General features: G+C 46.1%; 1 protein-coding gene and 1 long non-coding RNA gene across 3 annotated transcripts; one reads left to right on the forward strand and one right to left on the reverse strand.

Annotated features, from left to right (window-relative positions):
• Nucleotides 1–6682: 6682 nt before the first annotated feature.
• BOD1 (biorientation of chromosomes in cell division 1) lies at nucleotides 6683–16650 on the reverse strand. Of its 2 annotated transcripts, XM_059917693.1 has the most exons (5): nucleotides 16175–16650; nucleotides 14634–14696; nucleotides 12475–12599; nucleotides 8459–8655; nucleotides 6683–7473 (listed from the first exon to the last, which is right to left on the reverse strand). In XM_059917693.1, the coding sequence occupies exons 1-4, from the start codon at nucleotides 16409–16411 to the stop codon at nucleotides 8460–8462; spliced, it is 621 nt and encodes a 206-aa protein (XP_059773676.1). In that variant the 5' UTR covers nucleotides 16412–16650; the 3' UTR covers nucleotides 6683–7473; nucleotide 8459. The 2 variants fall into 2 exon arrangements, with proteins under 2 accessions (XP_059773676.1, XP_059773677.1); XM_059917694.1 differs by lacking the exon at nucleotides 14634–14696 and having other exon boundaries at nucleotides 16175–16648.
• Nucleotides 16651–16814: 164 nt separating this feature from the next.
• Nucleotides 16815–27329, forward strand: LOC132362722 (uncharacterized). Its single transcript, XR_009502448.1, has 3 exons — nucleotides 16815–16936; nucleotides 17337–17485; nucleotides 26830–27329. It is a non-coding gene; the product is annotated as an uncharacterized LOC132362722 (long non-coding RNA).
• The last annotated feature ends 351 nt before the right edge of the window (nucleotides 27330–27680 follow it).

Consider the following 27680-nt stretch of genomic DNA (forward strand, 5'->3'; position numbering starts at 1 on the left):
CTTTGCCAGCATCAACTGCAAACATCTCCTCGTGGACTTGTAAGGAGGTGGGAGCCTGGGCCAAGGCAGGAGAGAAGTGGTCCTGGGTCTCCAGGTTGCATAGGACTCATCTTACAACTGCAAACCACAAAATGTTCCCAGGGTGAACTTAATGAGGAAAAGGGCAGTGACGTAACACAATACTCCTTTTACGGCGATTTCAGCGAATAATGTTCTCTGTGTTTTCATCCACGCTTGCCAAGCGTTTATGGAGAGATTTGTGCTTGGAATGGACATCAGTGAAATCCTAGCTTATTAATAACTTATGGAATATAAATAAGTTTCTGTTAGTTTCCACAGCTTGTGGACTTTCGCCAAACTGGTGGGTATTTTCCAGGTGGTATAACTTGGTGATGAGGAATATGCAGACATCAGAAAGACAGGCGGCCTGCCACCCAAGGGGCTGACACTGAGCCATGGCAAGAGGACCCAAAAAGTGGATGGGGGTGGGGTGGGGATGATGAGACAGCATGAACAAAGAAAAAAGAAAGAGTGAGCTTGGCCCCAAGGCCTCTCTCTGTGGTCCACACCGTCCGGGAAGTGACCCTACTGTTTCCTCTTGCGGACAGGCCTGAAGTCGGCCAAGCCACCTGCTTCACCGGGCAGGGGCTGTCACGTGGTGTGGATTCGATTCCACTGCTCCTGCCGTTTCATCTCTTCATTGTCACCATCCGCTGGCCCATTCATACCATAGGACTTTGAAGTGGGGATCAGGTCAAGGGTTTGCAAAGTCACAGGGCCACCAGGTGGGACTGAGCAAGGTAAGTGTGCATGGAGATGGGAGAGTGGGGGCAGAAGATCAGAGTGCGGTGCCGGAGCCAGAACAGGGTGAGGGGTGTCAGTGGGAGCTTGAGGTGGTGACAGTGATGGGAGATGGGTTCTGAATAGTGGTACTGATCCAGTGTGAATGTGTTTAGGATAATGGAAAAGCAATAGAAAAATAATTACTCTTAAAGGAAGGAAGGAAACTGAAGGTCTGCAGGTTAATGGTAGTAATGTATTAATGTTAATTTCCTGATGCTCTTATTGTGGCTATGTAGGAGACTGTCCTTGTTTGTAGGAATTACATGTTGAAGTACTTGGGGGTGATGGGGCATCAGGTCAACAACTGCTCTCAAATGGTTCAGGAAAAAGAGTTATTTGTACTAGTCTTACAACTTTTTGGTAAGTTTGAAATCATTGCAAAGGAGAAGGAAAAAGCTTTAAAAAGTTATTAAACATCTACTAAGAGTCAGGCATCTTTGCTCAGTGCTGTGGTTGAAAGCTAGGCTTTGCAAAATGTGCTGTGTGTATGCCACGGAATATTATACAGCCTTAAAAAGGATGGAAATTCTGACACATGCTGCAATATAGATGAACCTTGAGGACATTATGCCGAGTGAAATAAGCCAGTCTCAAAAAGACAAATATTGTACGATTTCACTTACATAACGTACCTAGAGCAGTCAGACTCACTGAGACAGAAAGTAGAATGGCGGTTGCCAGGGGTTGTGGGAGGGGGAATGGGGAGTTATTGTTTAATGGGTATAGAGTTTCAGTTGGGGCATATAAAAAGTTCTGGAGATGGATGGTGGTGATGTTTGCATAACAAGATGAATGTACTTAATGTCACTGAAAAAATGGTTGAGATGGTAAATTTTATGGTATGTATATTTTGCCACAATAAAAGAAACTGGAGGGGGAAAAAAAGCTAGGCTTTGGAGGTGAACAGCTTCTCAGCTCTGACACTTGTTACTGAGATCTCAAGTGAGTGCTTGTTTCTTTCTTTGTTACTGGTGACAAGGACACTGTCTTCATGGTGCAGAGTCAGAGACCCCATGGGGAAGCCCTTCGTGTAGCGGCTGTAGTGGACAGCATAGAGCAAGTTCTCAAAACAGACTACCTCCTCTTATTCTGATCATTACGCATCACTGACTCCATAACTCCGCAGGGCGGCTGTCGTTTTCCCCACTACCCCTCCTCCCACCTCCCAGACTTGTGGACTATTCAGCCCCCAGCCCACTTCTTCTGTGGACAGTCAGAGAGGTGGAGTGTATCCCAGCTGAAGACAGACATGAAAACTTACATGCTTATATGTGCACAGACTGTCTCTGGAGGGGTCTGTATAGACTGGGTAACAACGAGGGTATCTGGGAGCCTGGAGGGACACGGTGGGAAACTTCTCCTGTTAAACCCATTCGTACCCTTGGGATGTCTTCCCACATACAAGCATTATTCCTTTAAATAAATAAGATAATTAGCTGGATCAATCAATCAAACAAATTACCCAAAGAGGGGTCCTCAATGACAACTGAGTTCCTTTTGGAGGATCTGTCTTTAGGCAGATAAGAGGAGTTCAGAGAAAGCCTCTCCCTGCATTTGCTCTTTTTCAAGGGCCTACAGCTCAAAGTAATCAGTGCACTGAAGCAGCTTATTTTGTGGAGGCACGTCCTCAACTCCCACCGTCATATTTTGGAGCGGCATATTCTGCTACCCTTCACTCTCATTTACAAAACGTTAAGCTGCATACACTGATCAGTTCCACAGATAAGCCTTCTGGCCTTGGCTCGGGGAGACTGCCTCTTGTGGCACCTCTGAGAGGCTTCTGAGAACACTGGGTGCTGGTTTCTGCCTGCTTCCTCCTTGTACCTCACACCCGCCTCTCCATGCCGTCTACATCCTGTCACCCTCATGCATCCTTGGGTGGTCCTATGTAGACACCCAGACAGGGATGTGAGGGAACCGCAGACCCCCCTCCTATCTTGAAAATTCTAGAACCAAGATCGGGTAGCTTAACAATCTAGTCTCATGGAAAATTAAGGTCTAGAAGATAGCTAAAGAGATGTTTTTGAATAATTTAAAATAATCACAAGATGATGACCCTCTAGGGCAAGTACTTCTGACTCAAATGTCCTCAGGGGCCAGCAGGGTGATGGAAATGGGTGAAGCCGGCCAGTGGCATCTGCGTGTCCCACTCATCTGAAATGGTGGGCTGCTATCAAACTTGGGCTGATTGTTATCCAGTGGGAATATGAAAGTGTTTCCAAACCTTGACATTTTCCTTTAGGAGCCAGAAATACAGATCTATATGGAAATCTCCCCATTTAAAAATATCGGTAATTAATAGACAACGGTCAAAACTCCTTGGCCAATAGAACATGGTTAGAGGACACAGCAGAGCGGCCTGTCAGTTGGCAAACTCTGCCCTGTGACATGCACTTGAGTGAGGGGAGCAAAGGCTGGCTAGAACTAAGGGCATGTGTTGAGATGTAGAAGGAGGTCAAGTTGATTTGATTTGGGCCTGCCTTTGGAATGAAGGGAGGACCCCGGAGGACTGACAAGCTGGAACTTGTTCTGTTAGGTAATAGGGTGGCAGAGTAGCAAACGGCGAGTGGGACGGGGAAATATGGGCTTTGAATTCAGAGAGGCTTGGCTTCAAACCTTGTTTCCCTACTTAATAGCTGTGTAATGAGTAAGATGCATCACCTCTCTGAGTCTTGGTTTCCTCATCCATAAAAGGGAGGATAGATCCTACCTAACAGGGTCATGAGAATTAAATGAAGTTGTGCCTACGAAAATGTCTACCACCTCGTAGGTGCCTAGTTCACTCGCTTCTTCCTTTCAAAGGTTTGTGAGTGAGGACGATACTTGACGAGAGCAGTGTTTCAGGAGGAATGGCCAAATGGCAGCTTGGAGACCGGAGTCAGAAAGACTGGCTAGGTCTCAGGCGGTGTGACCAGTTTGAGAGGACAGGTAATTATTACTGCACGGCCTTGGAGTTGAGCCCATCCCCAGGGACAAGACCATAAAAGCTGACCCACTGGCTCCTCCACAGGTAAGGTGATGGACAGTGTGCAATGTACAGTGCCAAAGAAAGCTTGGCTGCGCCAGCTTTCCCGTCTGCTTCCCACCCCATCTTCGGCAGCCTTAGGGCAGCTGAGGGAGGCAGAGCCTGGCCTCTGGCCAGTGCTGATCCAGACGTGATTTTCGAGCCCAAACCTCAGTGCCAGCCTCAGGCACCAGCCAGGCCCTGACCTCTGCTGGGTCCCTGCACATCTCTATCTTTAGGAGCCACTGAAGGCCTTTCTGCAGAGCTCCTGGCAAAATTCTGAGCTGCTTAGCAAACTCATCTTCAGAAGATGGCTTATAGCTTTTGAAAGCTTAGGAGGTTTAAATTACATGCAGACATTTCTAAGCCAAAATGGCCAAATGCACAGTCCTTGCAAGGGACTAATGGGAGAATTCGCAAAAAAAAAAAAAAAAAAAAAAAAAAAGAGAGAGAGAGAGAGAGAGATGATAGTCTTGCACCTCAGGAGCAGAAGAGACACTGATTTTATACACTATGTAGACACTATGTTTATCCACTCATCTAATTAAACCGTCATTACCAGTCAGCATCACTGACTTTCCAAAGTTGTCCTGAAGTGAAAATGATTTTTAGTGTGCATTAGAATCATCTGGAAGGCTTGTTTGCCCCTTCACCAAGTCTCTGAATCAGTAGATCTGGGATCAGGGCTGCATTTCTAACAATTCCAGGGTGATACTCATGCTGCTTGCCGGTGGTTGGGTGGTATGCTTTCAGAAGCACTGCTGTAATGAATCTGCTAGTATTTATTCAGCCCACAGTGCTAATGAGTGTTACAGAATGCATGGGAATCCCAACATCCATCCCCTGATGAGTAGACAGAAGTTAATGTTGAACGACAGAAATAGGATAAAACAATGATTGATTGAAAATCTGATCTAGGAGCCACAAACTTGACTATAAGCCAAGAAAGAGTTAGACAGTCACGACCAGGTGGACATGGCGGTTTGGCAATACCAGTCAAGCACTTAGGCTGGTAACTGGGAACATGCTGGGGGCGATCGTCTCCAGTAGTAATTGTAGACACTGCCCCAGGTCAAAGAACTGGACTACAAAAATGAGCATGGGGTTCTTCGTATCACTGTGACTCTAAGGCTTTGATGGTTTCTAAAGGTTGGTAATATTTGGTGATGTCTTACAAAGGTTAGTTCTGTGCTTCACGAGGCTTTTGCAAATTGCAGTGGTTTTTCCAACTATAAGGAGAGAAGCCTTGAGGTGCGAGACAACTAGATTCTTGTTTAGGAGTGAACATAGCAAGGGTGTTTCGGGATGAGATATTTTTGGTGGCCTCATCTTTCTCAGGGAGGAATTCTTCTACCTTATCTCAGAACACACGTATTTTCTAGGCTCTGCATGCCTAACCTAATACACAAGCATGAGGACTCCGCTGAGAATGCAAATAGGCTTAGCGGGTGACCCGTTATTAAGGAGAGGGCAGAGGTGGCTCTGGGCTTCCCAGCCCCTCTGGTGCTGTTTGTCTGGTCTCATTTTCCCAGCCTGCCGATTTAACTACATTTGCTCAAGGGAATATGGGCACTACTTCCATTACAATTTGGCTCAGCTAAGAGTCAAAGTCAGCCCTCTGTCCCAACAGTAGTGATGTTTAGTTACTCCTGTAATCTGATGATTTCATTTGAAAAAATTATCTCTAGTCTAGAGTGACTTAGTGGCTGTAACACTGATTTACAAAAAAAGAACAAAACACCTTGGTATCTTGGCATATTTAACATTCTGTGAAAATTAGGGTGTTTCTCATCAACTGGTACACCCTTCTCTAGTAATGGAAAAAAAGAAAACTGAGATGGACCAAAAACTGTCTGCCAAAAAGCATACACAACAGTCACTTGGGCTTTTGTGGGCAGAAGGACGCCTTCTCTGGGTTGCTCTATTCTGCCCTGTCACTGGGTTGAGGTCAGTGTTGGATGGGCAGGATTTTGGCCGGGTCGACAGAAAGGGGCTCTGCTGAGGCCTCCCTCTGGTGGCAGAGGCCTCCCAGGGAAGGAGGCTCATGGTCTTGAAGAGGGGATTCTACTCTGAGAAGCTTCCTTGCAGAGCACAGGACTGGTAAGACTGGTCATTGCATGTTTACCTATTAGTGGAGCGAAGAGGACTAGAGGGGCCCTTCTCTGGGTACTGAGGACTTGGTAGTTGAATCCCAAACTGAAAAGGACACCAACCTGTTTCAGCTGGAAGCAGAACACACTTCAGAAGTAACTGCCGCCTGCCCTAAACACGTGGTCAGCTTGCTTTAAACTAAGGGCACATGTTGCCCAAACATCTTGCTAAATATGGAAGTGCAGTCCTAACTTACAGGTATTGATGGTAAAGGTGGAAGTCTAAACAGGTTAAAGTCTGAGTAACAATATCCAGGAGTAGACTCAACTAAGAACGAAAGACACTTAGTTTGAAGTAATTTTTGATACCATCCAAGGCTTGGGATGCAAAATGCCGAGTCATCACCTGGAACCTGTCAGAAACACTCTCAGGTCCTCCCAGAACTTCTGAATCAGAATATGCATTTTTTTCTTAAAATCCCCAGGTGACACTTCCACAAACAAGTTTGGGAAACACTGATAGAGCACACTATGCTCAACTAAAGACTGGCATCAGGAATAGGCCGGGGAAGAGAGGAACGTCTTGCTCACTTCCAGCTACACCCACTAGCTGCAGGACGACGGTAGTTCCAAGGCATGTCTACCAGCCCTTCACTGCCATTAAGTCGTGTTGTCCACAGGAATGGCATGCAGGCCGAGGAAAAAGGTTACACTGCGCACCTGGGGTCTAAGAATTAGTGGAAGCTTCAGAGTATCAAATGATTTAATTACAAAACTTAAGCCACTTATTAATTATTCACCTTCTAAAAAACACAAACATGAGAATAAAATAAACACACCCAAGACTCACTAGCCCTTGCAGGATAGGAAGAAGCCCTGGATAGAGAGCCTGCAAATGTTTTTCCTTATACTTAAGTTTACATTTCCTCATGCATTCTAGGGTCCCATGTTTTGACACCTCTTACAGGGGAAAGGAAACGTAGGCTAAAGAGTCATGGACAAGAGGGTCACGACAACCTTAAAGCTATCTGATGCTAATGGCTTGTACACTCTTATTTGCAACTCTGAGAAACAGTATCAAATAAGCATTGTCAAATACCTACCCCTGGCTAACCTTTACTGTCATTCTTTGAAATTGCATCTTTGGGACTGGTTATGTTCCTTCATTGTAGCTCTTGCTTATCCCCAAGAACAAACCCTAAAATTCATACACAGTCTCTAAGTTCAAGTACAAAGGTTTGTTTCAGGACAACCCCAAGTTGATGTAGTGTTTCTTAATTTATCTGTAGTGTCTACTGGGTGTCACCCCTTGGACAGGCTGGCCAGAGGGCAGCACGACGTGGGGCCCACATGGTCAACTCTCCTACTGGCCCACTGGCTCCCTACTTTGTCTGGACACCGCCCCAAAGTCAACGTTGAATTGTGAAGTCAGTGATGACCTTGGCCGGTCTTCACTCTGAAGTTGTACTCTTATGTAACTGAATCCAGTTCTTCACCATTAATTCAATGGAGCTTCCAAAACGTGTCAGGCATATTCTAAAAAGAAAAGATAATCATATCAAAATGTTAGTTTTGTGTTATGTTTAATTTTATGTCCCCAAAGGAATTAAACTAGAAAGAAAGACTTGAAATGAATGTTTTACACTCCATAATGGAATTGAGGTCTTCTCCTAACATAGATAGGTACAAAGGGACAATTTCTCTCGAGTGCCCCACGTGAGCCTGATGTTCTCACTTTGTTCACTCACTGATGCTTATTTTATTTATCAAAAGTAACAGACATCTTAAAGAATCTTATAAAGAGAACACCGAAGTAGAATGAGGGGATGAGGCACACCCTGATGGTTACCAACAATGGCTAAGTTAAGAGTCTGCCACTGCTTACTTGGTGATTGCTGCTTATGTCTACTAATGTCTCCCAAGCTCTGCAAAAAGCATTGTTTTGTGCATCTAGCTGATTTTTAAAATTAAATTTCAAATGTAAAAAAAAAAAAAAAAAAAAGGAGTGCTCATATCAGAAGAGTCCCACGGTAACTGACAATGGTGAATTGAAATCCTTACTAAATACAAGGAAACCCAGCAGGGCTTAAAGCAGACTCTGAGCCCCATTTAGGATGCCGCTTTAGAATGCATTGCTTGATTTTATATAAAAACTGTAAACCCAAGTTAACTCATGTCCAGGGGAGAGCCTCATTTAAACAATTTCAGAACAACAAGACTTTCATCTGAATTTGCCTTGTGCACACCAATCATCCCAGGTGGTTTCTAATGAAACATCTATTCACAGCTTAAACGTTCAGCTCTGCTGGCACAGAAAATCATACTCACGGACACAGGAAAACATTACTAATTAGTTCTCAGTAAAAAATGACTCATAACAAAATGAAGTCCATTTGAGGTAAATACTTTTCTGAATAGGCAAGAAACATGACCCTCAATAATGGCTTACCCCTTTTCTATCCATTTTCTATATCTATAAGCCAGAGGTGAATGTTCCTGGACAAAAGATGGGATACTGGACCTTAGGAAGCATCCTGGGATGGAGCTGGAGGGTCCTGGCTTTCAGGCTCTGGAGGGGGTGCTGGCACAGCTTCTTTTTTCTGGGCCGCCAGGAACTCATGAATTGCTCGTTCTATCTGTGGCCTGAAGATGTGGTTTAGTTTGGGATCCACCACCTGGGAAATAATTCTGTCCACTCCAGCTTCCAACATCCCTGACCTTGAGGAGACAAATAGATCATTCCGTTATTTAGCCTCCAAGTGTCATGGGAGAGCCCAATAAATGTCCACCTGGTCCAAAGTACAGCCCCTTGAGGAGTTCTTTCACAGGGCGGTCCACTTACCACATAGGGTTCAAGCAATGATATCTTTAGGGGGCAATTCACGACCAGCGGCTACCACTATTCCTAATTCACAATCTCATCCACTCCCACCTCAACCTTGTACAAAAGAACCAAACAAAACTGTCCCAAAGACAAAGAGCAAGTAACAATATGGTAGGAAAGAACCGACGGCACGGGGAGAGTTGAAAACCTCAATCTTTCAAAGCCAGCAAGCCTCCCACTTGACTCCATTTCCTTCAATATCTATCCTCTCACAAGTCAAAGCGGGAGAAGCAGCCTCCAGCAGCAACCTGGCTAGTAAGCTCTAAATCTTATATAACACAAATCAGTTAGGGCTGGGAATGTTTACAGCACCACCAGCAATTCAACAAGGCCTTCGGCTGTGGTTACCTATGACACATACTAGGTAACCCAGAAGCAAACAAGTAAACAGACAAGAAACAGACTGGTTCTCAGCTCCTAATGGGCTAAAATACATCCCCGATCCTTTCTGAAATAGAGCAAAAATTAGTCAAGATGTCTATATTCAAACACCAGGGGTGGGTAGTGAGGAAGATTACGGTCATAGGAAACAAATCTCATTTGAAGAGTTTGGAAAATAGTCCATGCAGGGTCAAACTGAATTGTTCTCCTCAAAGGATTAAAACAGTCAAATACCATCACAAGCATGGTGGACAGGTTTTACTTACTTTCCTTTAGACTTGAGTTCTTAGGCCATTCAAGCTTTTGCTTGGGTAAAAATAGGTCCTGCAGTAATGGGGCAAATGGTGTGTCAGGGTACAGCCAAGGAGACAACTGGGTGAACACACACAGTGATAAGTGAGATGAGAAACAGGCCTTGAACTGGTTAGGCTTAGTAGTGAATAAAGTGCTTCCTAGATCCAGTGGTAACTGACAGCTTATCAACAGAAAGCCTAGATGTAAACAGACCACCACTAGAGTACAGGGGCACTTTTGGGCAGACCCCAACAGACAATGTGTGCCCTTAGAGATGAGCACCGTGGAACACAGAGAGGTCAGCAGCAGGCCATGGGTCGGTGGGGAAGCAAAGCCACCTCTCCTTAGGCACAAGCCAACAGCTGTCCACCTACACCACCCTGCTTCCCAGGTCAGATTCACAGGGGTCTTTACTGGAGGTGAAAGCCTGACCAAGGAAAACAAAGTACCAAGAGTGTAGCTTCCTTTTTTGGAGATTTTAAAAGTGTTTGGAGAAAACAGCATCTTGTCAGGAGCCTAAAACAGAAGATGAAATGAACAAATATGCAGTTAAAAGACTTATCAGTCATAATTAGGTTCAACAGTAGAGGTTGATTTCCCGTTAAGCCCTCCATGCTGCAGAACTGGGATACAGCTTCTGGGCCTGAACGGCCAGGCCAGCCAGCCAATGCTGAGGGCTGCAGTGTTTCATCTATAGGGTTAAGTAGCAAATCTTCACTTTAAAACTTCATTAGAATTTGCCTCAAATTCAAAATGTTAGCAAGAATCACAGAGAAATGTCTCAGTATCACATCCAAATTCATGTTTTCAGGTTAAATACATTGTAGATCAAATCAAAAAGGAGGAAATATTTACATAGGTGGTAAAACTATGAAAAAAAAGCAAGGAAAGAACGACCATCCAACTCAGAAGTATGGTAACCTTCTGAGAGGAGGAAGGTATATCAAGAAAGGAGGGAAGCAGGGCCGGGGTGTTTTGGAGGGTGCTGGTAAGTTCTATTTCTCAACCTGGGTGGTGACTACAGGGATGTTCTAGTTACTTGTTATACTGCATCTCTGTTCTAAGCACTTTTCTGTGTTACACTTCATATTAAAGGTATATAAAGAGAAGCGCCACATGCATACCTCAAGAATGACATCATTGTGCATTAGAAATTAACAGTAATGTTGACAGTTTTCATACCATTAATGGCACCCTTTCAAATATTTCAAATATTTGGTGTTTTGATTTAGTTTCTTAATATGCTTGCCAATCTTTTAGAAGGTAGGGTTACAAAAAAAGTTTCATCTGATTTGTTACTACAGCTGTCAAACAGGTTTTTTGTAAGGATTAGCAATAACACATATAGGGACCAGTGCCAGACATGAAATAGTTGCTCAGTAAGTGGAAGCTATCGTCCCCTTCTCTCTGAAGGATCCCTGTGCCACAGTCTGCTCCCTAGAGAAACAGAAAGGCAATGGGTGATAAATCCAGAATGACAAAGCACTGGGCATCTTTTGGTATCATGCTTCTTCCCTAACTCTGAGAGCTTTTATAAATTTTAGTTTCGTTTAAAAAGATTCAGATTTCATCAGCCATACAGCCATACTGAAAGTGCCAGCTTGTTAATAAGCATCCTTTTCTATTTTACAAAACTTATTTTGCAATTATATATCCATAGAAAGTTGCAAAGAATTACATAGGGAGGTCCACACACTCCTTTACCCAGCCACCCTGAATGCTTGTACTGTGCACAGCTGCAGTACAATATCAAAGCCAGGAACACAGGCAAAAGGAAAAATTCTGTAACTCTGTGTGGTGATGGATGTTAACTAGACTTACTGTGGTGATCATTTCACAATATATACAAATATTGAATCTTTATGTTTGAAACTAATTATACCTGAAACCAATAAGCTGTATGTCAATTATACCTCCAAAAAAAAGGGGGTGGGGGCAAATACCCAGAAAACCAGCACGGGTACTCTCCTGACCTCGTTTACATCTCAGTTACAGCTGTACTCATGTGCGTCTGCGTGGGTAGCTCTGCACAACTTTATCATGAGGAGCTTCATGTAACCACCACCACAATTAAGATACTCACCTGTACCCCACCCCCTTCATGCTACCCCTTTCTAGCCACACTCACCGGCCCCCCTGACCCTAAGCCCTAGCAGTCACTAATCTGTTCTCCATCCCTATAATTATATGTTAGTTCACGAATGTTACAGAAATGGAATCGTGCACCACTATATTTTTGATACTGGGTTTTTTTTCACTCAGCACAATTTCCTGATATTTCTGTTTTTAAAGAGGAAGGCTTCACAAGCTTTTAGATATTCTAGGAGAGATAGTGGATCAAGAAAACCTGAACATAAGCACTGGTATTAAGAGCAAAAAAAAGATTCTGAATGGATTAGAAAAAGTTTATCTTAGGACACTGGATTTCATAAGCCACCACCACTTTTGTGCCAGTGACACTGAGAAGTCACTTGTATGAGCAATCAGTAGCACCTCATTAACTAAGGTTCAGTTTGCTACTGTGAAGAATATACTTTGATAAGACTCCATGCCTTCCTGAAAGCTGCCATTACACTTTAGAGGGGCCGTGTGGATTCAGAAAATTTGTGTAACCCACACTGACTTGTGAGAAGATCCAGCTGCTCTTGCCCAAGACCCAAACATTGATGTATCGGTATGAACTCCAGCGTATGTTCACATTACACTGAAAACTTCAGAGAGTATGAAATATGTCTTACAATTTGGAATATCTTTCCTGGTAGAGGTGTGCATGGGAGGCCTATGTGGGTAGCAAGAATTTCAATTGAGTTATTTGCTTACTTGAACCTTAATTTTAATAGGGGCGGGGTGTGCTGTAACTTGTATGTCATATTTGCTGGAAAGTACCATGCACCTTGACCAAACAGTGCCTTGCACTGGCCTTCTTGCGAGTCACACTTGTGATTACTGCCTTTTCGCTCTCAATTCTGCTTACTTACTGAACCACACTCTGCCTCAGACCATTTCGCAATTGGTTTTTGTTCATCGTAGGATTCCACTCCTGCTTGTCCAGATGTGTTGACACAAAATTATCCACTTTCTGCCTCAGGTTTTGGTAAGCTGGCTAAAATATTAAAAAGAAGGGGCAAGGTCAGAAGTTACATGCACCAAAGTTTTGGAAATTAGTCATTCAGAACACTGCTTTTCATAGAAACGCAGAATTTCAGGTCCTTAAATACACTCCCATCGTGTCCGTGAAGATCACCACACAGCATGGCAGAGCATGGATTAATGACCAACATGTGTGCCTGCTTCATGGTGGGTAGGTACAATGCCAGATGCTTTATCACCCCACTTACTTTTCAAATAACTCTACGAGGGAGGTCCTATTGGCTCTCTCCTGCTCTCATGTTAGAGGATACAGGCTTAGAAAAAGTAAACAACTGGCCTACAAGGCTAAAATGTGGCAAAGCCAAGGTGAGATCCAGGCCGTTTCCAAATCCAAGGAAATGGGTTCTAGTCCAGCTCCACTGCTTACTAGCTCTCTGACTTTCAACAGGTCAGCCAACCTGAGTCTCAGTTATTTCTGTCTGTAAAACAAACATTACTGCCCTGCTTACCTCATAGGGTCTTCTTGGCAACAAGCAAGGCCTCAGGAAAGTTCTCCGCATAAAATGAAGGGCCACCCAACCCTCAGCATGACTCATGAATGCAGACTGAAGTCAAAGCCTACGGAACACTGGGAAAGGCTGAAGGGAAGCAAAACTTAAGTCCCAAAAGGAGCCTGAGAGGCACTTATTGGTCTCAAATGTTCTAGACCCAACTAGGATCAGAACAAAATCAGAAAGGAACTTGATGAACACAAGGAATCCATGTGAACACAAGGAATGCATGTTCTAAGCCTCCAAGACCTTCTGGCACCACCAGCTGTTCTTCTCCAAACCAGGTGTAGCAGTGTGCACTGCTGTTCACACTTCATTCCTCTCTCCTCCCACTGTGGGCAGAGAATACTTCCCTACCCCAGTGACGCTGCGTTTAGCAGTGTGATTTGCTCTGGCCAACGGAGTGTTAGTGACAAGAGGTCCTAAATGTGGCTGTGCCACCTGGCTTGGCTCTTGTACTCTGGTGACCTTTGATGAGGGTATGTCCTTTGCAGCCCCTGTCCATTTGGCCTGGGACCTATAGGATGAGCACATGTGCAGCAGACCTACCCCAACCCACAGCTTGGACCCAAGCCCAGGCCACCTACAGCTGAGCACCAAGCCTATCTAGATCATTGGAACTTTAGCTGACTTGTAGCCCCATCAGCAAGAGAACAAATGCTTATTGTAAGTCACTGAGATTTGGTTTATTATGTAGTGTTCCTGTGACAAATGTTTGTTAACAGTCAGGTAAATGAAACTGACAAAGGAATCGATAGGCCTCAGCTCCATGAATGGGCTCTCCCCAAAGGCCGTGACTCACAGACATAAAGACTCTCCAGCAAACCTGGAGAGAGTAAGGCAGGGAGACGGGTGAGGACTAAAATTCACAGATACCCATGTACTGTCTGCCTGGCAACTCCTTTTTCCTGGTAACCATCTTCCCCTCTTCATTACCCACTACTGTGGGTAGGGCAGTGGGTGCCATGTTCTCCTGGCTACAGGGGTGGGTGCCTACCCGTGTTGAGACAATGCAGACACTTCCTGGGATTTTCTGAACTGGAGCTGTTTCTAGAGGAAGAAGCTGTAAGGTGTCACCAACAGATACTAGTAACCAAATGGATGACTATGCTCTGCAGCGACAGTTAAAAGGTTGTGAAGAATAGGCATGAGAGACAGCACTAGCGGAGCATCCCTGGTTCCAAATGCGTCCCTGCCCTTCTGGCAGTTTGTTCGTTCTATCTTTCCTTAGATCCCATGAGCCAACAGATTCTCCCCTTTGCTTACAGGAGTTAGAATTAGATTTGTAGCTTTTAACCATTAATCCTGATACTATACCTTCTACGATTCAAAATAACTCACCCAGTTTTAGATAGAAACGGTTCCCAGGGAAAAGGACAAAGGACAGCTAATGTCACCACCAAACCTTAATAGACCCTGACAATATAGAATAATCCCTTCAGTTCATGAAGTGAAAGGACCTAATGTGCCTGCCACTAACATTTTATTATACTTACTATCGCCATCTCTCTCTCTTCTTCACCTATCAGTTTGTTCTGTTTGTTTATATTTTGGATGCACTGCAAAGTAAATTACAAACACCATCAGTTCACTTTTCCTTAACTACGTTTGCAGTCTGGGGCGGAGCCTAACAAGATGTAAATCTGACAAGCTGTCAGGTGATGCTGATGATCCAGGGGCCACACTTTGAGAACCACGGGACTAAAGCAACAAAGGATGTGCCTAAAACACACTATCTTCAAGAATGAAGACAACCAGGTGACTACCAGAAAGAACATCTAAGGAGGTGTTAAGTGGTGAAGGCTCCAATTCCCTCTCCCCCAACAGATTCTCAATACCGATTTAAAGAAATGTATACTACATTGATCAAGCTGCACAAAACCCAGTGAGACAAATGAAACATGAGTGGAGAACTTGCAATGGGAAGTTGAGAACACCTAGTCCTGGAAAAGGTGAAAGCTCTGTCAATATGTACCTGGGAACCTTAAATAAGGAAAATTAAATACTCCATTTCAAGGATAGCACTTCTCCTTGAGTTTTTAATCTTGGAGAATAACAGCATACACCACTTACTATTTATACTATCTGGTCTACGTTTCAGTTTTCTACCCTAGAATACGATCTTTGAGCACTGGGTAGTGACTTGCTCGTTCCTGTATCCACAAATCCCATCAATAAATGTTTAATGGGTACGTGGACAAGGTCTTTCCCTATTTTTAAGGCCTAGTTTTAAGCTCACAATCTTGCTGTGAGGTACGCAAAAGATTTCCATGATAGGCTCAGAGAGGAGAAATCACTTCCCTCTAGCGGCCCATTCAGTAACAAGAGCCTCCTAAGTCTACAACCACAGTCTTGTCGGAGAAGCTTCTGAAAAGGGAGTAAACGAATATTCCAGCAACTGCTGTTTGTCTGACACTTAACACACGTGACTTCACTGAATACAAATGAACCTTGGCAAGTAGGTAAAGTGAAACAGCATTGTACTAGCTGTTGACTTGGTTGACCTATGGCATTAGGATCTAAAATAGGCACCAAATCCCTTTCAATCAATGATGGAGAACAAAATAGGACGCTGGTTCTACAACAATGTACCTTAATTAACTGTGCATGCAGGTCTGCAAATCACTAAGCTAGAGAAAAAGAACAAAGAGTTATTACAGGCTGATGATTGTGTATTCAAACCATTCACGCTTACTTACCTGGTTTTCTCCACTGTTTTTAACGTACTGAGATTTGTTACTGAGGGCCTTAAAGGAGTCCCATCTTGGGAAAGACAGGAGATAGGCTGTGAAACCGGTATTGGATCCCCAAGTTGAGAGATGCGACTGGGCTAAGTCGCACACAGTAGTGATGGGGCTGGGACCCGAACCCACGTGGGCATCCCTCAGAAAGCTTCCTATACTGCCCTAAGCGGTCTCCTCGCTGCTGAGATTTTTAAGGTGTCTTTTGTTTTCCTCTCTCCTTTGGAAATGTGAAATGCAACCCTGGCAGCCTCATGCCCAGTCCGGCCCGCCTGAGCCCCGGCGGCCTCATCTACCTTGGTGTCCACGTCGGCCAGGCAGTCCCGGCGGAAGCTGTCAAACAGCCCCCGGCTCTTGAGCTGCTCCACGATGAGCGCGATGAGCTGCGGGTCGCCGGGAGGCAGTGAGGCCGGGTTGATGGGGCCGCCGCTCCCACCGGCCCCCGTCGCGCCTGTCGTCGCCCCCGCCGAGGCCTGGCCGGCGCCGCCGCCGCCCACCGCGCCGGTGCCCCCTCCGCCCCCGCCGTCCGCCATAGCTGCGCCCCGTGCCCGCGAAGGAGACTGAATACGGATTCCTCTCAAGGACAGAGGGCCTGGGTCGTGTAGAGGTGGCCGAGGGGCAGGAGGAGGGGGCGGCGGCGGCGGGGGAGGAGGAAGCGGTGGCAGCGGGGACGGCAGCGGCGGCGGCAACGGCAGGTTCTGAGGCAGCAGAGGTGGTGGCAGAGGCGGCAGAAACCGCCCGCCCCATCCAGGGCGCTCTCCGGCTGACGACACCGCCGACCTCTGCATTGTGGGGCAGGAGGTTTTCCGTCAGTCATCTCCGGCTTTCTTATAGGCAGAGGTCCGGCCGACGGAAACTACATCTCCCGGCAGGCTCCGGACCCTCGTCTCCAGTTTGCGGGGCAGTATGGGACTTGTAGGCTTAGGCCCTCGTGATTGCTGCAGCCTGGGCTGGCCTTCCTCGCTCCGTTACTGCCCTCTCGCTTTAAATCAGCGCGTCCCCAAAGTGCCTGATTATAAGAATCGTCTGCTAGGCTGATTGAAAGTATAGATTAACAGGTTTGTCCCTTAGAGATTCTGATTCAATATTTCTGGGTCGGGGCCTAGGAATCTGTGCTTTTAACATGCATTCCCGCGCCTTTCTTGAACAATACGATCCAGGAAATGTGGGAAGCAGTGGACTAGTCAAATTTCTTTTATTCAGAAATTGTGGGTTTATTTCCCCTTCTGATTTTAATAGAAATGCATACTTATTTTAGAAAATTGAAAAATAATGGAAAACTGCTGTAAAAAAAGTTTCCCTGATTCTCTATTTTATGTATTTCCTTCCAGATATTAAATATTGTCAATAATAATAAACGAATATTGAGTAATTGGAATATTACAGGCATGATGCTAAGTACTTCACATACACTACTTCACAATCTAAAAAGCAGATCTTGTCATCGCTATTTTACAGAGGCAGAAATGGAGGCACAGAAAGTTTTTTACCCTGATCACGTAGCTAGAGGTGGAAGAGGAGGGTTTGAACAAAGGTTTCCTGAATCCAAATCTTGGCAATGTTTAACCTAAGGTGTACTACATTCTGAGAGCTAGCTGGCATCAAAGGTAAGGCTTTTTTCTTGATTTTTTTTGTAGCCCCAGTTTACCGTTGGAACTGCCACCACTGTCCTCTCTTCCATTCAGCCTTTTGTCCATTATTGACTGAACTCCTGCCCACAACCCCTGGCAATTCTGCCTGCTCTTGTTATTTCCTCATCTTCCATAAGCAGTGGAGGGGTTGTAAATAATAAATTCTTCAATATCCTTGCCTTCTGGGAAGAGGCATAATAGACAGAGATCTGGGATGCTCTCCACTCCACCATTTCCTATTTAACAGAGTTTAACCCTTAAAATGAAAATCGGGATGTTAGTTTATACTCATCCTTTAACTCAAGCTAAATCTTCCTCAAAGGTTAAGTTAATGACCAACATTCTCTCTTAATACTTCACCGTCCTGGAGATTACCTAATGACTATTCCTCCTAGTTGTCCCACACTCATCCCCCACCTTTAGCCCCAGGAGAGGCCCCATTCAGACCGCCTGGGCCTCATGTCCATTCTCCTCCAAGCTCCCTGACTTTGACCAGCCTCTTCTCCATTTTGGCACAGCACACCTTACTCTCTTTCTCCAGGGTAACTTTTCTGACCCTCTGACCTAATCTGGTCTTGTCTCACTGGTATAGACTCTCAGAGCCTCTTTCTTGTAGCAATTATTGTAATCAAAAGTGAATAATTTATAGGCTAATTGGCCACCTGTTTCCCCTGCTACAGTGTAAGCTTTAGAGCTGGGACCACAGCTTGCTCTTCATCACTGTGTTCCCAGCCCATAGCTCAATGCCTAGCTCAAAGTAGATGTGTAAATTTTTGTCTGTTTCCTATAATCATGGGATAGGGTCAGAGAGAGAGAGAGAGAGTGAGTGTGTGTGTGTGTGTGTGTGTGTGTGTGTGTGGAGGGGGGGAGGTGGGTGGAGGAGGGTGTCATTTGTAGCCACTACTTTCAGAAAAGAAAGTAGGAGATGATGGATTAATCCATCATGACCAAATGGGTAAGTGATCCTGGAGATTGGCAGCAAATGGTTTAACCCTTTGTCATTCTCATGGGGACCTTGTGTCCTAGTTGCTAGAATCTCAACTGTGAAAAGAGGCTGCACCCTATACCTGTGACCTTGCCTCTGGAATTGATATAAATTGGGTGTGGTGGGGTCGGGGGAACGAGGAGTGAAGGAAGTCAAGACTAGGGGAGGCTTATTGTTCGTCCAAATTTGCAGTAGGAAGCTTCCACGACATCCAAAATGCATTCCTCCCCCAAGTCAAGGTGCATGTAATACACAATAATTGTCACCAGGGAGCGCCATTGCTGTATTAATAATCCAGGACCTTTAGCAATTTCTATGCAGAATACTGTTTTAATTTTGGCCCAGGTGGTGATCTCATTTTCAGATATCCTTTAGGAAAAAATAATTGTTGCCTCTCATTGTTAAAATTTGTCTGTAACAAGTTTCCTGAGCCCAGTGAATTGTACATATTAGGTGTTGGAATATTTTATGTCAAAGACTGCAGGCCAAACCCAGATCTCAAAGGAGAAGGGGCAGAAACTAGAAATGAGATACACAGTTTGCCAAGGGAGATGTGAAAAAGCAGCCAAGTGCGTGGTCTTTTTGCATCAGGTGGCACTGGATTGGAAGCCCAGCTCCATCACTTTGGGGTGGTGTGACTTTGGGAAAGCTGCATCACCTCTCCGAGCCTCAGTTCCATTTTAGCAATCCATTTAGCATAATTCCTGGTCCTCAGCAAATGTTGATAACATATTACAGTCACAAATTCACATCTGGGTTGGGAAGTTATTTGATTAACCACTGTCTCCTCTGCTAACTTCTAAATTCCATGAAGGAATGGATTGTCTGTTTATCATTGTGTCCCCAGCACCTAGAACAGTGTCTGGTACATACAGGCTCTCTGTAAATATATGATAGATGGATGGATGAAAAAAGTAATGAATGAGTAAATGGGAAATTTGCTCTTCTAAGTATAGGATCAGGCCATTCAAGATTCTTGATACCTTCCTCCACCAAATGGAAGAATATACTCAATATATTGACTATATATACAGAGGGGTCAGGTGTTCTAGTGAGCTTTCCATATGTGTGACTGAATTGGACTTGGAGCCTGGGGCTGGGAGCAGGCCCCGAAGTTAGAAGTCAGTCTATGTGTTGCCTTGGTAACCTTCCAACCTTCTAATCCAAGATCCAGTTATTTAAGCAAGAGCGTTCCAGAGCCCAGGGCTGCATTTAGACACCACATCCACTTGGGGTAGACAGGTTGTTGGTCCTTATTCATGTTCATGGTGTGGCCCTTTTTCTCCTTGCTTCCTTGTTTTCATCCAAAGAGCCTTACTAATTCTTAGGCTGGACAGGTATTCATTTCTTAATTGACAGCATCCAGCGTTTCTCGAGATTGCCTGTCTGTAGTGTATTGGCTATATCTGCATCAGAGGATCTTGGCTGCTTTTTGTTTGTTTCTTTGCCATGTTTTCCAGCATCTCTAATGACAGATTGGATCCAAATACACACTCAGAAAACAGGGCTTTGATAAGCAGGCGTCCTCAGCACCAATCAATACTACCACTGCCTCGCCCACCTAACATGCATCTTAGATAACATTTCAGGCTGCAGTGTTTTTAACACGTTGTCATTTTGAATTATTATTACTAAAGAATGCTGAGTGGAATAGGCAACCTGATATAATGTAGAGAAAAGAATGAGAAGTTTGGAATCTGGGTTGGGTTTGGATCCAGCACCTCTGCTATCATCTATGTGACCTAGGACAATCTTCTGAGCCTCAGTTTGTCGTGAAATGTAGAGATAATATATATGCAGAAGGTGGCACATGGTAGGCACTAAAGCTAATAATATGGTCTTGAAACAACATCCTAATGTACTCATTTGTAGTCTGTTGTGGACAGAAATCTTGAATAATATATATTCAGAATTAATACATATTTAATTGCTTTGCTAGTTTTAATCTTGTGATGACATAGAGAACCACTCAGCCAGTCCCTAAATTGGTGGGCTCAGTGAAGCCAAGTTCACAGTCGAGCCCTCCATGCTATTGCTGCTGTGGTCTGGATCCGTCCTCTGCCTTTGTCTTCACACCTACAATGCCGTCTCTCATTCTCCAGTGACACACATATCAAATCATTTACTTCTAGTTGCCTATCCAGTATCCATTCCCCTTCTTTATCAACAGAACCCAATTTTGTCTGGGGCTTCGGTGTGCCCTGTTGAAGTGTGTACTTCCCTAGATTCCTTTGTTGCTAGGAGTGACCATAGGTGCCATTTCTGGCCAAGGAGATAGAAGCTGAGGGTATCTGGGAAAGCTTTGCCTTGCTGATAGAAGCACTGCCACTTCCTGCTGTGGCGTCGAGGTGCAGCAGTCCTAAACCAACACCCTAAGGGTTAGTTAGCGGCCAGTTACAAACTGGTTCTGGCCAGCAAGTTGTGAACAGAAGTGAGAGTTGTGTCCCTTCTGGGCCAGGACATTTAAGTACCAACATGAAGCTGATTCACTTTGCTGTACAGCAGAAACTAACACAACATTGTAAAGCAACTATACTCCAATAAAAAATTTTAAACCATGTACCAACATGAGACCCTCCAAGAATTCTCCTTTCATCTGCCATGATAACCAGCACAATTTGAGATAGTGGCTGATCTATCATCCTGAGCCCCAAAGTGAGGCGACATGGAGTAGGGGCCCTGGTTGGCCCCTAATGGACCAGCAGGAGTGAGAAATAAACCTTGGTTGTTTTATGCCACTGAGGTTGTGGAGTTGTTTGTTACTGCAGCATAATCTAGCCCATCCTGACTGATATAACCCTGACCCCATTCCTCCACTAAACCCATCATTTGTGGAATGACTGAATGTAAAAACTAACTAACAAATGACTAACTAAAAGCATGAATGAATTAGCTTCCTTCTCCTGGGCCCCATCCCTTCAGATCATGTCTAGGAATGACTATAAATCCACCTAGTTTACCCTTTGTACCTTTGTAGACAGCTTAGGTCAGTCTTTCTTCAACTTTGGTGTTCATCAGAATTCTCTGAGGACCTCATTAAAAATACAGATACCCCGCCATCCCCTCAGACCTGCAGAATCAATCCTTAGAAGTGGGTCTTGGCCATCTGCATTTATAATAAGTTTCCTAGGAGGTTCTGACAATGGGCCAAAGTTAGGAACGGTTGCCTCTTTGGGTAGAAAATTCAGACCCCCATCAACAGGTCTGAAAGGGTGATTGTTTTTGGCATGTGGGTTTTTCAGCGTCTCTCAGTCATCCCTGCCTCAGCTCCTACTCCCAGCCCTCACCCTTGTTCCCAGGTGGCAACTTCTACCTAAGTGATTACCTTTGATTAAAGGTTCCCTTGAAAATATCAGTGACATCTCCCCTCTGGCTCTTGCATCTCTTGTCTGTAAAAAGAAGGGAGTTTATACCTAGAGGGAGGCCATCAATAATGGTGCCTGAGAATGGAGGCAGGTACGAAGGGTGCAGAGGGGTGCCGGTAACTGATCGAGGCAGCTCTGGGGCCGTCCCACAGAAGGTGGCATTCAGACAGGGTCCTAATGAGTGTGGAGGGCATTGCCCTTCTTTGTAGAAGTGCCTTTGAGCATGTTCCTGCATTTGGGCCCTCCCCACCTTATGAGTCTTGGCAGGATGGGGAGACCCCCTTCTACCTGGGAGCCCAGAGACTTGCTTTCCCGGCTTCCCAAACATGTGGCCTTGACTTCAGCCATCAGAGGCCAATCTGGCACTTGACACAGCAGGTGGCATGTGAAGAAGCAAGCTCCATAACTGGGGGAGGTGGTGTCTGCCTCCAGAAGGGCCACGGTGGGGTCCCGCAGGGTGTCCAGTACCTGCACGGGCAACATCAGAGGCACCTGATGCTGTTCTGTGCCAGCATTGGGACAGTGGCATCTCCATGGTGTCATTTGGCAGTGGCTCCTGTCCATGTCGTCTCCAAGCCTGGATCTCTGGCCCTCCCAGGGATTCTGGAAGCCACTCCACATTCTTTACTGCATACCTTTACTGATTAAACCAGCCAGAATTCATTTCTGCTGCGACTAAAGGACCTTTCCTGGATAAGTAGGTAGAGAGGAGAGAGGTTCAGGATCCCAGGCAGAGGGTACAGCTTGAGCAAAGGCCCAGAGTCTTGAAGAGCGTGGATATATTCTGAAAAGGGTTGCCAGTCCCATGGGTTGCAGAGCATGTATTTGGGGTGGAGTGGGGACCAGAAAGAGATGAGGTTGATGAAATAAGCTGGGACCTCAAATGCTACCATTTCAGAGGTTGAACGTGACCTTGGAGTGGAGACAATGGGTTTTAAATAGGACAGGAGCCGTATCAGATGCAAAATTGACAGAGATTTCTCTGGGACCGCGCAGAGTGTGACTGGACCCGGTGAAGCCGGGGGCCGGGAGACGGATGAGGAAGCCAGAAGAGGCATCTCATGTGTTAGGTGTTGGCTAGGGCGTCCCTGCCCTTTGAGATCTGGCTAAGACTGCTCACTCCTTCCTCATCACCTCCCCCCGCCCCTCCCCATTGCCTTCCTAGGCCTTGCAGAAGGCCAAGCGGGACCCCTTCCACAGTTTCTGCAACTTCTCCACGGTCATCTCTGCTTCGGAGCTCCTGCCTCTGCTGTATTCATTTTAGTTTATGGATTTTCATGTGAAACTCAGCACCTTGATTCTTTGGCACAGATTGAAGTTCTGAGAGTATCAGAGGGGAGACTGACATTTCAGCAACATTAAAAACAAACAAACTGCAAATTGTACTTTCAACCATCTTGTTCTTAGAAGACGCTACATGTCCCGAGGGATTCATGGTCAGCTATTTCTCCTCATGGGTGCACCAGCCTCAGTGCAACTCATTACCTCCTCTCTCCCCGCCCCGGCTCCGCCTCCCTCTTCACTCCCACCCTCACGGTTTGCCTGTGAAATGCCAGATACTCCTGATGGGATGCACCGCAAGTCAGCCCTCTCAAGCCCTCTCTTCCAAACTCAGCTCCAGGCCCACTTTTGCACCTCCAGGCCCATGGAAGAGGCCATCCAAACATGAGGTTATCCTCTTAAAAAGCTCCACACCCCTTTGAAGACAGGAGTGTTAACAGTTATTTTTCTGCCTCTAAGATAGCTTTTCACAGTTGAATTTTGCTGTTAGTAATCGTTTTTTTTTTTTTAAACAATCTTCCTCATTTTAATTTTTATTTATTTATGTATTTATTTCTGGCTGTGTTGGGTCTTCGTTTCTGTGCGAGGGCTTCCTCTAGTTGCGGCGAGCGGGGGCCACTCTTCATCGCGGTGCGCGGGCCTCTCACTATCGCGGCCTCTCTTGTTGCAGAGCACAGGCTCCAGACGCGCAGGCTCAATAGTTGTGGCTCACGGGCTTAGTTGCTCCGCGGCATGTGGGATCCTCCCAGACCAGGACTCGAACCCGTGTCCCCTGCATTGGCAGGCAGTCTCTCAACCACTGCGCCACCAGGGAAGCCCCAGTAATTGTTTTATTTATTTATTTGTTTACTTTATTTTTTTTGTCTGTGCCGCGTGGCTTGCGGGATCTTAGTTCCCTGACCAGGGATTGAACTCGCACCCTGGGCAGTGAAAGCGCAAAGCCCTAACCATTGGACTGCCGGGGAATTCCGAGCTGCTAATAATTGTAAACCACAAAATAGGAGAATTTTGTCTATCTCATGTAAAAGTCTGGAGGAAGGCTGACAGGGCAGCTCCATGACCGTGAGGCTCCCAGGCTCCTCCGCCGTCTTGAGAGCTCTGATCCAAGGTGGCTGCCCAAGTCTCCAGGCCCGAGGGAGCTGCGGGCAGGCCGGGAAGTGTTGCTGGACCTTTTTGGTACAACCTCTGGGTAAAATTTGGTGTTCATGTTATTAAGGAGGAAGTGGCAAATGCACATCGGGAGGAAACTAGTGGTCTGTGCTGTATCTACGAAGACCACTCATCTCAGAAGGTAACCTGCACTTTTCCCTGGACTGGGTATTGAAGGAAGCTTAAATGTTTAGTCTGTCGGTCATGGTGTACAATGGTACCAGTAGTTGTTCTCACTCCTTTAGAAGTGTCAACATTACAACTTCAGGAAGGGCTGGGGGCCAGTCAGACCCGGGGTGTCTGAGGCCCCTCATAGGTCCAGGCAGACCCTCACTCATAGTGCTTCGCTCCCCTGTGTTTTCCTGGGACTCAGTCTGGCCAGTCACCTCTCTGTAGCTGAGATAGAGTATGGGCCCAAGAGGCCTGTGGATACGCCAGATATCTCAGCTCCTGCTGCCCGTAGAGACTTTATTTCCAGAGGGATACTAGGGCCACTGAGAAGTGCCCGTCTTTCTGGGGAGACAGTGCGGTGGCTCAGGAGCCTGTGAGTGAGGACGAGGCTGGCTTGGCTCTTGGCTCTGGTTACTCCTGGCCCCTCCAGCGCTTCATCGGTGGGCTGCGCTCTGAGCATTTGCTGCTGCCACGTGCAATTTGAGTGGACCACTTCCGTGATCACACTCCAGAGTTGGGGTTTCCTCTGTCCCTTAGGGATGCTAGAGGAATGTACAGGTCCCAGTGGCTCAACCTGGAATGAAACTCAGGTCTCCTGACTCCATTTCAGTGCCTTTTTCTTCTCCTCCCTCCCTAGGAAGGCTCTGGTTGGCAGGCTCCACGTAGCAGACTGTGGGCATCATTAATGCTATTCACTGGATAGTCCCAGCTCTCTGCTTTCTAGACCCAAGGCAGGATTGTAACTGCTGGCCCCAAGGCAGGACCATGTGACTAGTTCCAACCAATGAGCCATGAGTAGAAGTGATGTCACTTCTGGACTAGAGCCTTCAATGGCTGCTCCAGATCTCTCTTTCCGTCTGCTGAGGTGACCGTGGGCAGTGATGGTGGGTGCTCCATCAGCCTGTGACTGGCAGCAGAGCCCCCAGCTGACCCCTGATGGATCTGTAGAGTGAACAAGAAATAAATCTTTGGTGTTTTAAAAATTTAGGATATTTTTTTGTTATCACAGCGTTACCCATCCTAACCTAACAGTACACACCTACCATCTATTTGGTTGCCTGGCATCTCAATGCCCTTCCTATTTTGGGGGTAACCTCTACCCTCTTGAGACTTGTTGGGAGGCAGAGCCTTCCTATAGATGAAAATGCCAGGTACCACTTTCCCAGCTCGCCTTGCAGCTCAGGTGCAGGCACGTGGCCAAGGCCAGAGAAGATAGTGCTACAGCGGCAGTACCATGGGCTCGGCATTTGTAGCAGCTGCAGTGGTGACATTGTTGGGCTGGTTCCGTTGCAAGAGTTTGGGCTGTGATTATGGCTGTGTGACCTCCCTTTTCTCTTGCCTACTCTCTAAGCCTAGTTCTCCAGCCTTCCTCTCTCATCTGTGAGCTGCTCAGTATCCTTTTGATAAATTCACGTTCAATTTAGATCACGGAGTTCATTTATGTTGCTTCCCCGACTAAGAGACTTGGATGGATACAACCAATTTAGAGGGCAGCGTGGGGCGGCATGGGAGCCAGGAGCTGGAAGGAAGGATCTGGCGAGATGCACCTGACTTCTCTCTCCTGCGCGAGCTGCTTCTCTGGGAGCAACCTTTGTCTGTCTTAGGCCAGAGCAAGCCAAAGGGTGCTGGGTAGGGGCTGTGGTCAGACTTGGTCAGCCTTTGGGCATGTGAACCTCACTTTTCTTATCTGTAAAATGGGGCCAATTTTAGGACCTCACTTATAGAGTGGTTGTAAGGAATGTATTTGAAAGAGAATGTATTTGAGAGAGTTCTGGGAACCATAAAACAAAACCCCAGTGCAAGTTCACCACATTATTCTGTGTTAGCTTGCCCGAATATATCCAGCTGGGAAATCTTGGTTGGCGTGACAGGGTTAAATGAAAACTGTTCTTCCTGATGCCACCGTTCTATCCCTTACCTCTTGGAAGGTCACAGGCCAGTCCTTACAATTCAGATCCATCTGAGAGTCTACTCAAGAGACCAGAGACCTCAGACTGGAGGTAATGAAAAGATTCCTGATGGGCTTGGTAAAGACAGAGAAGCACAGAGATGGGAAAGGATATTAGGAGTTGTTTTATTCAATCCCCTCCATTTTCAGAGTTCAGAGAGGGAGAGCCACCAACCCACAGCCACACAGCACCTCTGTGGCTGAGCCTGGGGTTGGGATGCAGATCTTTTCACTCTGACAGTGTGCCTTAATCTGGAGATGTGTTTGTGCTGTAATCCAAGGATGCAAAGTGAATTTTGGGAATATGACAACTCTCCCTCAAATTAATAACCCCCCTTTCCTAGCAACCTATGATCAACTGATCCTTATCCCCCCCTACAGAAGGATCCCTGGAGTACCCCTTCTCTTTTTTCTTTCTCAGCCCTCTAAAACACTTTACTGAGGAAGGGTGAAAAATTGCTGAATCGACCTTTTTCAATTAGCACGGGATCTGAATCAAAGAAATTTGGAAGAAGAGAACTTTCTCATCCGAGTGGCTGCCAGCACCCCCGCCCCAGCTGAAGTGCTCCCTTGTTCTCGCCTGCTCTGCCCCAGATTCGTGGGCCACTCTCCGAATCGTTGGCAATTTTCTCTGCACTGTCCTGACAACCTCCAGCCATGAAAATTAAAAAACTAGTTACCGAATCTCGCTCCTAACGGCTTTGTCCTTGTCAGCGACTCGACAGAGAAATCTGGAAGAGGGAGCCTCCTTACGCCTGCAGTGGGCTGAAATGCCACCAGAATGACAATGGGCTTTGCCGTGGGAGGAGGGGAGAATGTGCAGTGTGCCAGGAGTGAATGAATGAATGAAAGGGAGAGAGAGAGAGAGAGAGAGCGAGAGAGCGAGCGCGAGTGCACAAACTTTGGGCTTCAAATTAAAAAATTCCTGTGTCTCAGCAGAGGTCCTGGTGTCTGTACTCCAAGACCTTCTGCCAAATGCTGAGCAGGGCGCTTTTCCCCACGCCATTGCCCTCTGGTCCTCCGCCAGGGTACAGAGCTCTGGGCTGGAGAGGGGGGCAGTCAGAATTTGGTGAGGAAACGGTTCCAAAGTGGGGAAAGCCCTGGGAGGCCGGCCCACCTAGTCAGCTTGCTGTCTGGCCAAGCTTCCTGCACCACCTCAAGGGTCTCCCCTGATTTCAGACATCAGTATTCACTCCACATACCATCACCGCCCCCCCTCACCACCCCGCTAAAGGAATTTTAAGAAATCCTCAAAAACTGGAGGAATTTTAA

Source organism: Balaenoptera ricei, chromosome 3 (assembly GCF_028023285.1).
Source record: "Balaenoptera ricei isolate mBalRic1 chromosome 3, mBalRic1.hap2, whole genome shotgun sequence".
In the NCBI taxonomy this organism is placed as follows: domain Eukaryota; kingdom Metazoa; phylum Chordata; class Mammalia; order Artiodactyla; family Balaenopteridae; genus Balaenoptera; species Balaenoptera ricei.